This window comes from Coffea arabica, chromosome 10c (assembly GCF_036785885.1).
Source record: "Coffea arabica cultivar ET-39 chromosome 10c, Coffea Arabica ET-39 HiFi, whole genome shotgun sequence".
In the NCBI taxonomy this organism is placed as follows: domain Eukaryota; kingdom Viridiplantae; phylum Streptophyta; class Magnoliopsida; order Gentianales; family Rubiaceae; genus Coffea; species Coffea arabica.
In genome coordinates, this window is record NC_092329.1 from 5885547 (window position 1) to 5901394 (window position 15848).

At 35.9% G+C, this 15848-nt stretch overlaps 3 protein-coding genes across 11 annotated transcripts; 1 reads left to right on the top strand and 2 right to left on the bottom strand.

The window, feature by feature from the left end:
- Window positions 1-927: 927 nt before the first annotated feature.
- LOC140015663 (uncharacterized) lies at window positions 928-3637 on the bottom strand. Of its 5 annotated transcripts, XM_072068411.1 has the most exons (6): window positions 3327-3636; window positions 3016-3052; window positions 2464-2757; window positions 2265-2363; window positions 2075-2134; window positions 928-1971 (listed from the first exon to the last, which is right to left on the bottom strand). In XM_072068411.1, the coding sequence occupies exons 3-6, from the start codon at window positions 2630-2632 to the stop codon at window positions 1367-1369; spliced, it is 933 nt and encodes a 310-aa protein (XP_071924512.1). In that variant the 5' UTR covers window positions 2633-2757; window positions 3016-3052; window positions 3327-3636; the 3' UTR covers window positions 928-1366. The 5 variants fall into 5 exon arrangements, 3 of the variants coding, with proteins under 3 accessions (XP_071924512.1, XP_071924510.1, XP_071924511.1); XM_072068409.1 differs by having other exon boundaries at window positions 3016-3637; XM_072068410.1 differs by having other exon boundaries at window positions 2464-3052.
- A 1406-nt stretch (window positions 3638-5043) lies between these two features.
- On the top strand, window positions 5044-8110 carry LOC140003846 (protein TRIGALACTOSYLDIACYLGLYCEROL 5, chloroplastic-like). 3 transcript variants are annotated; one of them, XM_072069497.1, is made up of 5 exons: window positions 5044-5324; window positions 5475-5535; window positions 5655-5708; window positions 7720-7752; window positions 7844-7966. In XM_072069497.1, the coding sequence occupies exons 1-5, from the start codon at window positions 5285-5287 to the stop codon at window positions 7899-7901; spliced, it is 246 nt and encodes an 81-aa protein (XP_071925598.1). In that variant the 5' UTR covers window positions 5044-5284; the 3' UTR covers window positions 7902-7966. The 3 variants fall into 3 exon arrangements, with proteins under 3 accessions (XP_071925598.1, XP_071925596.1, XP_071925597.1); XM_072069495.1 differs by lacking the exon at window positions 5655-5708 and having other exon boundaries at window positions 5136-5324; window positions 5491-5535; window positions 7844-8110; XM_072069496.1 differs by lacking the exon at window positions 5655-5708 and having other exon boundaries at window positions 5143-5324; window positions 7844-8110.
- Window positions 8111-8512: 402 nt separating this feature from the next.
- Window positions 8513-14504, bottom strand: LOC113712341 (uncharacterized). Of its 3 annotated transcripts, none has more exons than XR_011822399.1 (6): window positions 13948-14502; window positions 13634-13748; window positions 12719-13366; window positions 12432-12615; window positions 10180-10337; window positions 8513-9432 (listed from the first exon to the last, which is right to left on the bottom strand). XR_011822399.1 is itself a non-coding variant. In XM_027235724.2 (6 exons), the coding sequence occupies exons 1-5, from the start codon at window positions 14022-14024 to the stop codon at window positions 10312-10314; spliced, it is 1050 nt and encodes a 349-aa protein (XP_027091525.1). In that variant the 5' UTR covers window positions 14025-14504; the 3' UTR covers window positions 8513-9432; window positions 10277-10311. The 3 variants fall into 3 exon arrangements, 2 of the variants coding, with proteins under 2 accessions (XP_027091525.1, XP_027091524.1); XM_027235724.2 differs by having other exon boundaries at window positions 10277-10337; window positions 13948-14504; XM_027235723.2 differs by lacking the exon at window positions 8513-9432 and having other exon boundaries at window positions 9753-10337.
- Window positions 14505-15848: the final 1344 nt, after the last annotated feature.

Consider the following 15848-nt stretch of genomic DNA (forward strand, 5'->3'; position numbering starts at 1 on the left):
AAGGACAATATTAAAGCATTTAAGCAAAAAAAACAAGGGATAAATCTTTTACACACCGTCAGAGTCTAAACTTGCGGATTTAGATGTATGCCACACATGTAAAATTTAGATGATATAATATGCATTTAGACCCGTTAGTGAATATATACACTAACAGTGTAGATAAAATTAATTCAAAAATAAAATCTAGTGTTACTTTACAAGATAGGGTCTCGTGGTCTTCCATAGCAAGTAGTAGCAGTTACAGAAACAAAAAGCACTAAAACATGCAATTGCCCTCCTTACACGGAACCAACTTACTTTAGAGGAGTTGGTCACTACCTTTACTGTGAGGTGAGAGATCAAGGGTTCAAATCATGTTTTCCATCAAAAAATTGTCACTTAATATGTCTTTACTTAGATCCATGTGGGCGCTTTGCACCCGTATGGTCCGATGGTGGTTTAGTCCCTATCAAAAAATTGTCACTTAATATGTCTTTACTTAGATCCATGTGGGCGCTTTGCACCCGTATGGTCCGATGGTGGTTTAGTCCCTATCGGTTCTCTGTGGAAATAAGAGTAGATATAGATGGTAGATGGTGACAATTGATCCCAAAAAAATAAAAGAACAAAGAAAATAGGGGTTATTCCTTTTCTCAGTTTTGTTTTCCCCAATGAATGGAACTCCTTACGGGAAATCGGCATGGCATGTTTTTCCAAGAAAGGAAGCTGACATCTAGAAATGAAAGGTAGAGCTCAAAAAATGGGAGGCACCAAATGTGACAAATCACAAGAAAATGAAATTATTGAATGGAGCATTGATGTGATACTAGGTGTTGGACCCCGCGGGTGTCGCGGGGTGCCCATATTATCTTGTTGGTGAGTGTTAACTGATGGTTTTTTTGTAAAGAAGATGTTTGTGTAAGAGATGGATTATAAACAGAAAAGTAGAAAACCATGCGTTTTTTATATATACATGATCATTGGGAATTGCAGCTTAATACAAAAGTTAGTTGTTATTTGTACAGAACAAAATTGTAGAAAGCTGCTATGATTCGTAAACAAAAAGTACAATTTTTTGTTTTACATCCAACTGGAATGTAAACTATTTAGTTTAGTTTTTGATGCTTTGTGCTTTCAGAGAAATCTGCCTCAAGATTGCGCTTGATGGAGGATGAGGTCTCTAGCAGCTTTGGATGTGGCGAGATTGTTTTGTCAGTGGTTGGGGTTGAAGATGCAGATGCTTCGGTGATGTTTGTGTCTGAAACAGTCTCCTCTGGCGTATTATTTAGGGGAGATGTTGGTCTTGTTAGCAATGTGTGTGGCGTGCTCTGTATGACTTGCTGAGATAGTGCTTCACTTGCTGATTGTTGTGGGATGAATGTTGTTAAAAAGTAGAGCGGCATATACTGTCAGACTTTAGAAATATCCGATATCTGTCTAGGTCCTGAACTTCTGTCAAGCTTCGAATAAAAGCAGAATATGGATTTTCATCAAGTATAGACCTCAGCTGTTGTACAATAGACTCTTTGAATTTGCCTGAGATAGCCATTCTATTTGCTAACTCATGTTCTGTATCATAAAAATACAGTTGCAAGTTTGATGCCTTGTCATCATCAGAAGGAAATAATGAGTTCATAAAATGGTATATCTGTCCTTGCACCCTAAAAGTATAGATACCATCATTCCTCTTGCTGAGATCTTTATCATAATGAACCCCCAGAGATGTGAAAGCAAACATGTTATTATAACTCCTAACACATTGTCTGAATTCTTTTGATTCAGGAGTGTTTGCTTTATAAAGCTGTACTAATCTATCAGGCATTTTGGTTGGTGCTAATTTAATCTCTCCAGAAGCACAGCAGAATCGAGGCAGCTCCATGTAATACCGTTTAGCATGGCAGTGAATACAATCTGGAACAAATGGCAAGATACTTGGCTCTGATTGTATCTGCTCTATGAGCGGTATATTTGTTCGACGGCGATGATTACCTAAAAGTATACAGCATGGCCAGTATCTGGATATGCAAGAAATAAAAGTATATTGACCAGTATAAATAGGATATAGGAGCAAGATTGAAAATTGATAACATACCCGGTCGAAGGTTTGAAGATGTTGCTATATTAGATCCTTCGTTTATGGATGAGTTTGAGGCTGAAAATTGAAAGTTTGAAATGCAAGCTGAATATTTTATGGAGAAATTAAGTGATTGAGTGAGCTAGCATGTTTCTCTGATTTCATATTGATAGTGAGTGGATGATTTAAAGAACGATATCACTACTACCTGAATGAGGAGGAAGAGGAAATTGGTGTACATGAACATGTGACGAAGCTGAATTAAAGAAACTCTGTGAAACCAAATCATCGTTTATAGCTGGACAAACTATATGAATAAAATATTAACAAGATGATCAAGCCTGCTATAGGTCAGGGGAAAAAAGGACACAAAAAAAGAGCACATAACAATAAGGGAAGAATACTACATGGATCAATGCTGGACACAGTTGAAGTTGATGGAATATCTGTGTTATCTGGAAGTGAAAACACAGGCAAATCCAAACAGAAACAGCCGACTGCATGTTTAGCTGGCAAATCATGATGAACAGGAACATCAAAAAGATTGTGCTCAGTTGTCTGAGGAGCAGTGGTCATAGGTAAAACCTGCGTTTCTGCACTCTGGGGTTCAATAGCCAAAAGAGCTGCCTTTTTATGTCGAACTAATTTTCTAATATATCTTTCGCGATCACGACGGCTTTTTTCTAAACGATATTCATCTTCTGAGGAAAATTTACGTTTCCGACCCATATGCAATTGTAGCCAAAATTAAGAAAATTCTGTTATCCATGACATCCAACAATCACAATCATAAATCATCTAAAGTTTCTTGGAGGAGACAAAACAAGCGTGAATGAAAGAGATGATTACCATTTAATAAGCAAAACGATAACAAACATAGAAAATAAAACACAACGAAGTAGAACAGGCTAAGCACTAAGCAGATGAGGAACAAATAAGTAAAGGAGAGATTGCTTTACCTGAACAATAAGCTTCGAATAGGATGGTTGAGCTGAGCTGCATGGAATAAACCGATAAGATCACAGAAAAGATAAATATAACATGGAAGTAGCTAACATAAGAAAAGTCAGAGTCCATGCAAACTAAAAACTTGCAACAAAGAAATGGAAATGATGGGGAAGAGAAAATGATAAAAGCATAATCTGAAGCATACGAAACAAAAATAAACAAACACAGTGAAACAGCAAAAAGTTCACCGAAGGAACAACGTAATAAACAGCTATATTAGGCGCAAAAGTGGAGAAATACAGTAAAGAAAAACAGGCAGCACCTGATTGAAGCGAGCGAGAACGAGAAAACTGGAAACAAAAATCACCAAAAGCTGGCACAAGATGGAGGCTTAACAGAAAGACGCAGGACAAAAGAGAAACATCTCTAAAACATTATAATAGTTGCTGGTATGCACGTAGAGAAAGTCAAAGCAAAGAAACTGACGGTGGAAAAGCTAATGTAGATATAGCACACAGAGTGCTTAACTATACAAAGAGCCTGTGCTTTGGTAAAAGCAAGCACATGCATGCATTAAATCCACGTAATGATTGCAAGTCCACTATGATAAAAGAACCAAACGAAGCAAGCATATCTGTAATCACCGAATGAACCAAATATAGCTGTAATGCGTAAGCTGTAAGCACGTAAGATGAAATTTGACCCAGTGCAATCTGCAAGGTGTAATCTGTAACCATGCAACACGTAAGGCAAAATTTGACTGTGTAATTTGTAACCATGCAACACGTCAGGCAAAATTTGACACACTCAAAGGAGAATTGCGCCACGTAATGTGAAAGGAACAAAGAAGAACCATGTAAGATCTGATGAGTAGCTTTAATTTAATAATCGAGAGAGTTTAATTTAATGGATTTAATAAGGTAGACAACCAAGTATCATTTTGTATTGAGCACATATACGTTATATTATGATATTCAATCTTAAAGCTAACAATAGCTAACAAATATTATCAATCTTATACACAAAAGTTCTAATTAGCTTTAATTTAATAAGTCACAAAACTAATTATCACTTTGTATCGAGCACATTTATGTTATGGTATTCAATCCGAAAATGCAATAGCTTTAATTGAATAATTGAGAGATCAATCTTATACACAAAAGCTCTAATTAGATTTAATTTAATAAGACACACAACTAATTATCACTTTGTATTGAGCACATTTATGCCATGCTACTCAATCTAAAAACACAATAGCTTTAATTTAATAATTGAGTAGTTTTAATTTAATACAACTAATTATCAGTCTGTATCGAGCATTTAATTTAATCGAACAAGTGAGCAGCTTTAATTTAATAATGAAGAGGGCTTAATTTAATCGAACAAAGCAGGGAGCACGGGTGATTTAATAGAACAAAGCCGGACAATTGATTTATAACTTGTAACTGGAGCTTCACACCTTCACGGGCACAGATTGAGAGCAGAGGACGTTGACGGCTACATATTGGACCACAGGACAAAGAAGGACAAATCGAACAGCCAAATTACAAAATAACCAGCGAAATCACTGTAGCAAGACCTTCGACGCCTTATGTAGTTAGAGATCTCGAACTATTTCTCTCCAATTATGGAGAGAATAGAAAGAGAAATGATCGTAAAACTATTATGGACCATATCATTGGTGGCCAACATCAAATTTATATGACTTTACTCTTTGTTTCCGAAATAATTCTCATCAACTGTTAGGAATTTGAAGAGGATGAAAAAAGAAATTTATATGAAAACACCACGTTGTTTGAGAAATTTAACTGGACACAAAAGAAGATGGACAATTAATTGATATGGTATGTAGAACTATTTCTTTCCAATTATAGAGAGAATAGTAGAATAAGAAAATTGATGGAAAAATCTTTTTGGACTATTTCGTCTGCCTACCAAAGAAAAGAAACGAGCAAAACCAGTCGAACTTCAAAACATAATGGCCGAAAATTGAAAAGCTTTGCTCCTATTCAAAACCATTACACTGGGCCTAAGATTTGCTTTAAGCGGGCTACCTCTGCTCCAACTCTGGGCCAACAACATGGAAAAGTTTCAGTACTAGGTCAGCCCAGATATAGTTTTTCTGCTATCAGTAGCCCATCATTCTGATTTCTCATCCCCAGTGTCCTTACAAGGAAGAATCCATTTTCTTCACTTTCTTCTCCCCTGCTCTCAGGTGTAAATCCCCCTAAAATCCCGTTAAAAAAAAAAATATAGGGAACAGGCCTGAAGGAAAAGGCGATGGGGCTTAAAAACTTCAATGGGACAGGAGTGGGTTTTGGTAGGTGTTTTTTTTAATTTTTTTTCTTTAATACCCATTTGCTGATGTAGAAATTCTTGGCATAATTTTGATTTAGCTCTGAATTTCGATTTGTGTGTTGTTTTTTACTTTTATCAAGCTTGGCCCTTTCTGTAACCTGACTGTTTGCAGTTGTTTTCTTTTTCAGGATTTGGCATTGGCTGCGGTTTTGGGGTGGGATGGGGTTTTGGTGGTAAGTTTGAAGTTTCTACTCTTTACTATTCTCATTCCTCTGCATCTTTTTCTTTTTCTTTTTGTTTATCTTTTTTTAATTCTATTCCTGTTGGTAATTCTAACTTTTCTGTGTAACAGCTTTTTTCCCCTTTTCTGGTTTTGTTTTTTAGCTTACTGTTTTGGAAAAACCAGGTGAGCACTAGCAGAATGTGAAACTCTTTGATGCTATATTGCCTCTTTAAGTCTTAGCACTAATAACCCGCTCTAAGGGCATCATGCTTAGCTGGGATGAGGATTGATTGATTGTGAATTTCTAGCTTTAATAATTAATCGTGATATATCCATGGAATTCGATGGTACTAGGATTTGAACTCGCCCTGTAGCAACTGCATCCGGGACCTCCTAACCTGGAATTTATGTTTCCCTCGGCCGTAATCTACTTGGGATTTCTGTAGTAAATTTTAAAAATCCTGTTTGGCACGATCAGATTCAGCTATGCTATGATTCCTTGCACTAATAAGTGAATTTTCCAGTCATAGGAAATCTTGCATCTGTGAACTTTTCTTTTTACAGCAAACCTCATTGTCAAGATATATGTACTATATATGAGTATTTGTGCACATTCCTTCAAATATCTATGAAGATTCTTTTCCAATTTTAGTTTATGGATGATTATGCTTAGAATTTAGCAACCTTAGGATGCCAAGGTTTATTTATCGTGCTGAGATAATGTATTTGTTAGATGAGTTTTACACCTGTCAAGGACTGCATTCTTGGTTCAGTGACCTTGCATTTTTGGCAAGCTGAATATTTTTTTTAAAATTAATCTTGTGTTGAATATTTAACAACTTAATATCTGTTCTTAATCTGAGGTAGACGAAGATATTTTCATATTTCAGGGTTAGCATAGCAATATTATTACTGTTTCAAACTCCAGAACATTGGCTGCTCACTGGAACGCATGCATCATCATTTATGCGTCATGCTACTCAAAAAGAATGAGTAACAATTTGCAACTTAGGCACCAGGTTTCCTGAATTTAGGTCATACTCAAACCAACTTTGTTCTAAATAGAGAATAACTGTGTCAACCCTTTGATAACAACTGAACTTGAAGATTTTTTTTTTTTTAAAGGATGTAGTTTTTTGTTTACAAGCGCCTAAAACATTTTCTAATTTTGGATGTTTCAGAATTGGATTGCAATATGTTGGTCTTTTGTCAATTTCAATTTACTATTACAGGTTATAACATTGTTCGATATATGAAATATTATTTTATGACACATTTAGTTATCAATGAAGTTACCATCTGTCAACCTTGGTCCATAGAATTGCTATTACTTAATGTCTATTCACCTGCCTAATTCTTAATACTTAATCTAGTTCTAAAACACAAATGCTATAATGGTATAATTGGTAACTTATTGTTTGTTAGATTAAGAATGTTTGAAAATTTTAGATGGGTGAACTGGTAATTACGCTAGAAACAGGTAGTTCAGCTAAGCTTTATTCCTGATACTATAGCAGTGGGAGTCATGATGTCATGGAGGGATTTCAACAATGTAAAGGAGTAATAGGGGACATGTTGTTGCAGGACAGTAAGATTAATTGTGATGCAGGTTTATCTATGTGATCATTACCCAACTTTTTGCTCAAATTGAACCTGTAATTCCTTCAGGTATTGCTTAAAGTACAAAATGATGGATTAATTGTGATGTAGGTTTATCTATGTTCTTTGACAGAAGATGATGGATTTTGCTGAGATTTCTTCTTTTAGTAATGTGTTTATAATGGTCAATAAGACGGGATAGATCTATGCATTAATGATGAAATATCTTGGCCATGTTTCTGTACTGTGCTTTACTTTTTACAGAGCTTTGATAGCCAATTGAAGTACAAAGCTTTCTGTTTTGTCCTATTTGGTTGCCGTTCACGCTTCCCTCTGGAATTTTATGGTGTAACTCCTCAGTGTCCTTATTTGGTGAATATATAGTACTGGATTCAGTTCTGATGGGTGTTGAAGAACAAATTCTACTCATTTTTCTGCGACATGGTTGAAGGCCTTTCTTGGCTGCAGTTGCGAACATTGTTCTTTCTTACTTAGTTTCTTATTTCCCCTTGGCAAATTGCTAGTATATCTTGTTTTCGATTTCTACTTGTACCCATCTCTAATCAATTTCCCTTAAATGTTGTGTCCTTATCAGGCATGCCTTTGAATTTTCTGGGCCTCGGTGTCGGTAAAACTGCATCTCATTTGATATCGTTCCCCCTAATATAACTTCTGTTATGACCTTGTTTGGATTCTGATGTATGCTCACTGATCTGAAGGTGGTGGATGCGGAGTTGGTGTAGGCCTTGGATGGGGATTTGGTGCAGCTTTTGGTAGTCACTACCGAAATTCAAGGGTTATATTTCAGGGGACGGATCTTGACGCCAAAGATTCTAGCAAAAGTAGCTAGTGCAAGGACTTATCAAAAAGCACTCAGAAACTATATGCGTCATGCTGATTTTCACTTACTGATTACTCCGTGATGTAATGACTACATTTGCACCAAAATTAAGTTTGTAAAGGCTTGCTTGTATTCCTTTTCGGCAGTCCTAGTTGGACATAGATTTTAGAGGTACCCGAAGTTAGGTCCTGTTTGATAACTTAATTCAGCACTTAAACTTAATGGATTCAAATATTAATATATTCAAACCGTTTGATAATCAAAAATTGAACATTTGAATTAATTAAGTGACACTGAATTTTCTGGATAAAACTTGCTCTCAAATTAAATAATAAATTATTCACTTATCATTGAATGTGATATGCATTCAAATATATTAAATTTAATACTTAACAATTCAATAACATAATAGATTCAAACTTTCGATTTCAAACTTTAGTTTTATGTAACGCATCCTTAGTTGAATGTCTCAGTATTCGTAGCTTTCTTACATACCGCTGGTTCACAACACTGTAAATTGACTTGTGATGAGAGTCTGGGATACAACTTTCCGATTATAATTGGTAAAATCTTTCATTAACCTCAAAACGTTAGATTTAGAAGTTAACAAGGGCAAGTAACCTCAGCCATTTCCACAACTGTTCAAACCTAAGTAAACATGCAACCTGACACAGCAAATGCAACCAACGATGGTACTTCTGCAGCAGAAAGAGGACAGGCACGCATTTAGATCTCCAGATATGCCCACTCCTGGATCTCTCTCTCTCTAAGATTGCCCAGAGGTCAAATGCATGACCCTCGACGGTGGAGCAGTGTTCAAAATCATAATAATCGGGGTTTGTCGCACCTGCTCCCACGTTATCGAAGAGGACAACACGATGGTCGTGAAGCAGATGGGACACCAAGCACTTCCATATAAACTGATCAGTCCCAAAACCATGAGCAAGCACTGCTTGCTGCTCTCCTGATGCTGCTACATTTACATTGTGGGCGTCTAGTATACCCGTTGCCTTTCTTCTTCTATAGAAGGATGTGGAGTAAATAAGCTGTGCCAGAAAGTTGGGCAGCGTGACTTCCTTTTAAGCAGATGGAATTTCAGAAGCCCAATTAAGGTGAGGTAGGATCTTAGCAGCCATACATGCACTTCCAATCTCAAACACAAAAAGGTATCTGAAGTGAAGGCAGTTGGTCCAGGTCCGGTTGGCCCTCAGCTAGCCAAGCGCCTTTAAAGAGAGGGTACTTCAAGCAAGGCGTTATCCAGTAGTACAAGTGGAAGTGGACAGCGGACACTGCTCCAACCCGAAAAGAAGCTAAGCTAGAGCAGGTTGAAGGGTAAATGGTGAAACTATTAAGGTGGTCGTCTAGAAAGTAGAAATTATTTAAGAGAACCTTAACCCATGAGGCATTGCGGGGGTTCAAGGAATCTCCGAAATAAGAAGGTAAATGGTGAATAATTTCGATCTGGTCCTGAAGAAAATGAAAAAGATAGAATCAGGATAAGAACTTAATGATGCAGTAGAGGGGTTTAAGCAATCTCCGAAGCAGTCACCCTGCAACTACAAGATACAAGCACAAGACATTTGCTTTCCCAAATTGACAGAAGACATAATGTCACAAACCTTTTGGCTTCCAATTCACTGGATAACAACTTCAATGAGCACGTTTTTAACTATTGAAAGTCCTTTACTGGTGCAACATATTTGATGAATCGAATACATGAGGGAATAAAACTAATATTAGGCAAGCATGACTAGCACCACGAACCTCATAACTGGAAAAACAAAATATAAAACATAACTGTGGAATCAGATCTGTTATTTTACGGACATAGAAATGAGAGGACGCCCAGACAAATTCTACACAAAGTTGATACTGTCTCGTTACTTTATACATCATGGCTTTCCAAGAGAACACTATAATGCTATAGGACAAAATATCATGAAGCAACACTGACGAAAGTAAGTGTATTTTGGCTTCCAAAGAAGCACATGGTACAAGAACTATCATTGCACATAAATGATAAAAGCGGGACTCGAAAAACACTGGAGAAAAGGAAAAGTAATATGCTGCATCATCTAGCCAGTGGAGTAGAGCTAATTATCCTGAGATTATACATTTTTACAACAAATTCACCCACCATCATCTGAACTAAAATTTAACAATTATCAGAAGAGCATTAGGTGGGAATTACTGTAGTAAAATTGATTTGCAAACCTAATTAGAGCTTTCATTCCCAAGCATAAAATCAGGTGAAAGAGAAGCAAATTGTAGCTCTGTCCATCACCTAATAGCATCAAGAATGCCAGCATACCTCCGTGACTGCCAATACAAGGATCATAGTGTTCTTCAGAACCCACGAGATGCCAATAAAACTGCAGAGACAATAAAAATCCCACATAAGTATCCCACAAGGACAAGGCATGCAATTTAAACTTTTAAGTGCCTATCTCCATTCTTGTTCAGACAGAATTACACACATATGCTTCGCCAAATCAGATTATAACATAGACAAGCCAAATTGCAAGATATGTGTACAAACATAATCCCACACCACCTCACTGGATACTGGGAGCAGATAATTTTAGACTAGCTATTTGCATATGATACTTTCATTATTATTTAAAAGGACCAAATTTGACATTGATCTGTGAGAGTCTCCAAATAGAAAAAGAACCATATCAACTCGGTTCCGCATTTGTACCACTTCATTGGCAAGCCAAAATACATTGTTCGTCATTATTTCCCTTTCTTTTAATGCCACTGTGGGTGGATGGGCTTGAGGCTGAAGATATCTGGTAAAGCCTTAAAAGTGTACACCTAGGTAAACGCAAGTATGTGAATAATATCATTTACCAAGCAATCAAGGCACATGTATCTAGGATTATTAAGGGTTGCAGATCTTAGCACTACTGACTTTGAACTCAAAAGAGAAGAATGACACAGATGCTTGTCAAACAATTATTAAAGAGTCGGAGAGATCTGCTAGGAGTTCATACAGCAAATACCTCTTATTATAATACGATAAACTATACCAAACTTACAGTTGCACAAGATTAATTTTTTTAAAAAAATCTCAATGTCTTACAATGACAAAACAATTAAAGATAGGACCACATTTAGGCAAAATCAGATTAGTTTAGTAAAAGATGTCATAATCAATATGATTAATTTTAAAGCCACTACCATGCAATCATTAGATCTTATTCATCCATAATCCCCTTTATAATACCCATTATCCAGAATATAATTCTTATACATGATATGTCAAAATTCATCACTGCCAAAAAGCTTATGTCCACCAACTACCCCACTTCATAAACAGAGGACTTTACGCCATTCTAGATGCTACGAAGGTGGACTTTTTACTTTTCCCCATGCTTTGAGTATATTTGGCATCAAATTAGCCAGCATAACCAAGGACAGGACACATGAATTTCCTCTAATCTCACTTTGCCTGTGTGATTCAGCCTGACATTTTGCTATACAAGCTATCTCAGACGTGATTCAGTAAAATTTCCTGTAAATCACCTAACATGCCTCGTGAGTAGCGGCTCAATCAGTCCCAAAACAGATCATATTCCTATTGATAGATCACTCAATTTAGTTACTGGCAAAAACAATCAAATAATCAGGTATCTTTCCAGGAGGTAGCATGCACCAGAAATTCTAGTCATTAAAAAAATGAAGGACCTTTTTCCTTTGGCATATCAATATTATACAGTTATATTGATTTCGGATATAGGCATGGCAAGAAAAATAAATCATATCACTGGAGGAAAAATTCAACTGAAGAAACAACATTCCTTGTTAACTGCCAAAAAGAAAAAGGAACCAAAAAAAAAAAAAAGAGGCATCCACTCACTAAGATGGCAAATTACTGCAACTTGGAAGAAGCATATGGTACCAAGATATTTTATAATACTAACACACAGTTAAAATAAAGAAGCAATGTACTGTCAGGAAAGAAATCAACCCCAAAAGCATCAATAATTTTAAAATGCTACTAGATTAAGATCAAAGTTAGTATTTTTAGAATTCTAAAATATTTCATGCAACAAACATCCTTTCTCAATGCTACATACAAACATAATCAGGCACGGTACAATCATCTTATTATCAGTTATTCAAAAGAATCGCAGGAAACAAAATCAAAGCATTAAACCAACATAAATCGAAAAACTTTCATTTGATCTGATTAAATTCCCATAAATTTCTATATTCTCATGCAATTCAATCCTAAAGAAAAAAGACAGTTTAAAATTTCTAGCTGCAGCCACATCTAGATATCTCGAGTTAATCAACATTGCTATAGCTCATAAAACTTTCTCTTTGAGGACTAGAAGGAATAAACATTAATTGCACCATAAGCAAAATTCTCAACATCTGCTTTAAATATCAGAATCAAAGAAAGAAAGCTTCACCATCCATTTCAAAAAGACAAAAAGCTCCATAATCAGCAGGCTCACCAATCACACAGAGAAGGATGACAGCTGAAAAGACGACTTGCATGGGTCTACTATACTGCATGTGATACTGAGATCTTTGGAGCTGTCTTTGGATGGCGCCATACCAACCATAAAGTTGCTTATCATAACATTCATCACAACCCTCAAGGCAACTCTTACTCTTCTCGTAACACAAGTTAATGCCCTGCATGTTAAAAAGTTCATTTCATCATAATCAATAACATGCTATATACGTGAATAAAATCAGCAAATGAGTCTATATAAAGCAGTTTAAAAATCGCACTAACTCGAGTCAAGGGCTGAGTTCGAGGTAATGGAGTATCAGCTTCTGGATGTTGATCTGAAAGCTTCAATTTCCTATAACCATTCTTTGACCACTTCAACTTAGCTGCAGATTCTATCGTATTCAGAAAACCAGAAAAGCTCGGAATCTTTGGCGGTGGTAGATCTGATTGAACATCTGGTGAACTCTGAGGCAATGCATCCTCGGCAACTGAAACCTTCCAGTAACCCATGTCAGCATTAGCACTAGCAGTTCTGCGGTGCCCAGGCAACTTCACCTCCTTACTCTCCAGTTGCCCCAACTCCAAAGAATGAGAAGAATTTGTAGGATGCTTCAGTTCTGATTGCTTATCACCCTCCTGCAAATTTGCTATTTGCTGCTCTCTACCATGGAGTCTTCCAAAGTTTTTATCCCCAGAAAAGGACGCTGACGGTCCTGAGAGAAACAAAGCCAGCTCGTCACTTTCTCCCTCATCCAGATGTACCCATGGATTTGGTGGTTTTCCCCGAGAAACAGCTGATTCATTTAACGAGGCTTCAACCTTTGAAATCTGGCTCCCGATTGCAATAGCGAACTCCCTATGTCTATCCTTGGCATCATCAGCTGCATTATTCGTGTAGCTTGAACTAACTGCTCGTTCAAATTCCTCCAACTGCATATCATTGGCAGAACAACCGTCAACCCAATTCACTATTTGTTGCAACACCAAAAAGTTGGAAGAAACATAAAAGCACCCAACATAAACAACAGGCTACAACACAACTATCTAACACATTTGTCATTAGCTTTATGAACTCTTTTTTTCTCCTTTCCCTTTTGCTCGCTTTAGAGCTAGAAACTAAGCAAACAGTGCATAGAAGTGCACAATGTGGTTAAAAACGCGTGATCATTTTCTAGTACTGCCAGAGGGGTGTCAAACCTGCCATTTAGTCGTGCCAAGGGCAGTACGAAGGTCTCTACGAAGCTCATCGGAGTTCCAAAGACTGCCGGAATCCTTCATAGAATGAATCCATGTCCTATAAGTTGACTCCATCCTGCCAAAAAAAACATATTACAAACGAATTTTTTTTTAAAAAAACCCAAAAAATTATCTCAAATCCGGCCAAACACTGCAACCGACATAATCCAGATCAACTTCTCACGAAAAAAGCCAATTAATCATAAAAACTGCAATAAAAATTCCAAAAAGGAAAAAGCAAGGATTTTTACGAACTTTGAATTTAAAGTTGGTACCTGTCGGCAGATTCCTGAACCTCCTCGGCGGCAGAGAAGAATGGATCTTTTTCCCACCGATCAAATTGTGAAGCCATATTTTTATTAACCTAATTGCCAAGATTTCAGTCTCGCTCACTTCTTCCTCTAATTTGATTTTCCAAAAAATAATACAAATAATTTACACCAAAAAGAATGTTTCAAAGAAATAAACCCTAAAATCAAAAAATCGCTAAAAAGAATTAGAATCTCCGGCAAAAAAAAATAGAAATTCCAGATCTATAGATTATCTGTATTCAATTATCCAAATCAGAAATAAAAATAGAAAGAATTTAAGGCGCGAGAGGGAAAGGTATTGGATAATCTATCTGGAATTAACCTCAAATTACGGTATTGTTCGGATTTATCATTTTTTTCCTGTTGTGATACATATATACTTTTTGAGTTTTTTTATTTTTTATTTTTTTAAGCGTGGCGGATGTAATTGTAGCATGGGGCGACCTTCCAGGTAGGCGGCGAGTGGTTGTCGTTGAGGAGTAAATCTGAAGGTAACGGTGTCGTTTTCGATGGTGTTGGACCGTGTTGGTTTTTTTAAGAGGATTTTAGGTGCGTGGTCAAAATAAGTGTACAATGATTGAGTTGAGACGAGTAAGACGCAAAGATAAGAGCCAATCGACTATTCTTCTTGAAGTCCGAGTCGGTTGACAACTTTTCTCCTTCCAGACTTCCGGTGGATGAAAAACAGGATAAGAGTTTATTTGGATGATTTATTTGAGATAATTATTATAGCATTTTCTGTGATGTAATATATATGAAATAAAAAAATAATTGAAAAAATAAAAAAAATAATTGAGATTTGTGAGACAAATTATTTTCTCTATCCAAACACACTCACTAGTGTTTACTATTGAACAAATAACTGTTTTCGTATGTTTTTTTTAGGGGCGGATTTAAGGTGCCCCACTGCTCCCTTAAATTCCTATAATACTTCTACAATTTTAATATAATTTTAAGTGTGCCCCCAGAGTTTTCTTAAAAAGGATGTGAAAGAATTACGTGATTTTTTAAGTTAGTTCATAAACTAAAATTCTAAGAAGATATGTGGGGCACAAATTTCATTTGAAATAAGTTAAAAAAAAATATTTTCATTTCAACTAGCAAGTATCAATCATATCATTCATTTTCTTTGGGCTCCACTCCCCAATTTCTCTTCCCTCCTCTGGGCCCCCATTTGTCCCCCACAATCGAGAGCCACTACCTTTCACAACCAAGCAGTTAACTACTCTTTCTCTTGATAAATTCATCTAATCATATCATTCACTTCCTTTGTCCCTACTTCCCAATTTCCCTTCCCTCTACTGGTCCCTCATTTTGCCTCCACAACTGAGAGCCATTCTTATTTCCACAACCAAATTAGATATCAAAATATAAAAACTTGCAGTGAACAATTGTAAATAGTTTAGTTTATTTTTGAAATAAATTTATTATTACATTAATAATTTTGAATTTGTCTTTTTATGTTTTTCATGGAATATATGCATCATTTGTATTTTTTGGTAATTTTTTTTTTTTGCTTAAAAAACTAGAAAAATAGTAGGTAAAAAATTTTAGTGTTACTTTTGCCCCCACTACATCATATCATTATAATATATTTTTCTATAAAAAATTTAGAAAATAATAATCCAAATCAAACCCATTGTTACTTATGTAAAATGCTGATTATGGTTGAAATATGAATGATGAAAACACATAAATACTTTATTTAGGTAGCAGGACTGGGTTTGTTTGTATAGAGTATTATTTGAAATATTATTTGAAATAATTATTGTAAAATTTTTTGTGATGTTATGTATGTGAAATAAAAAAGATAGTTGAAAATATAGAAAAATATATAGAAAAATATGTTTATGATGCAAGTGAAA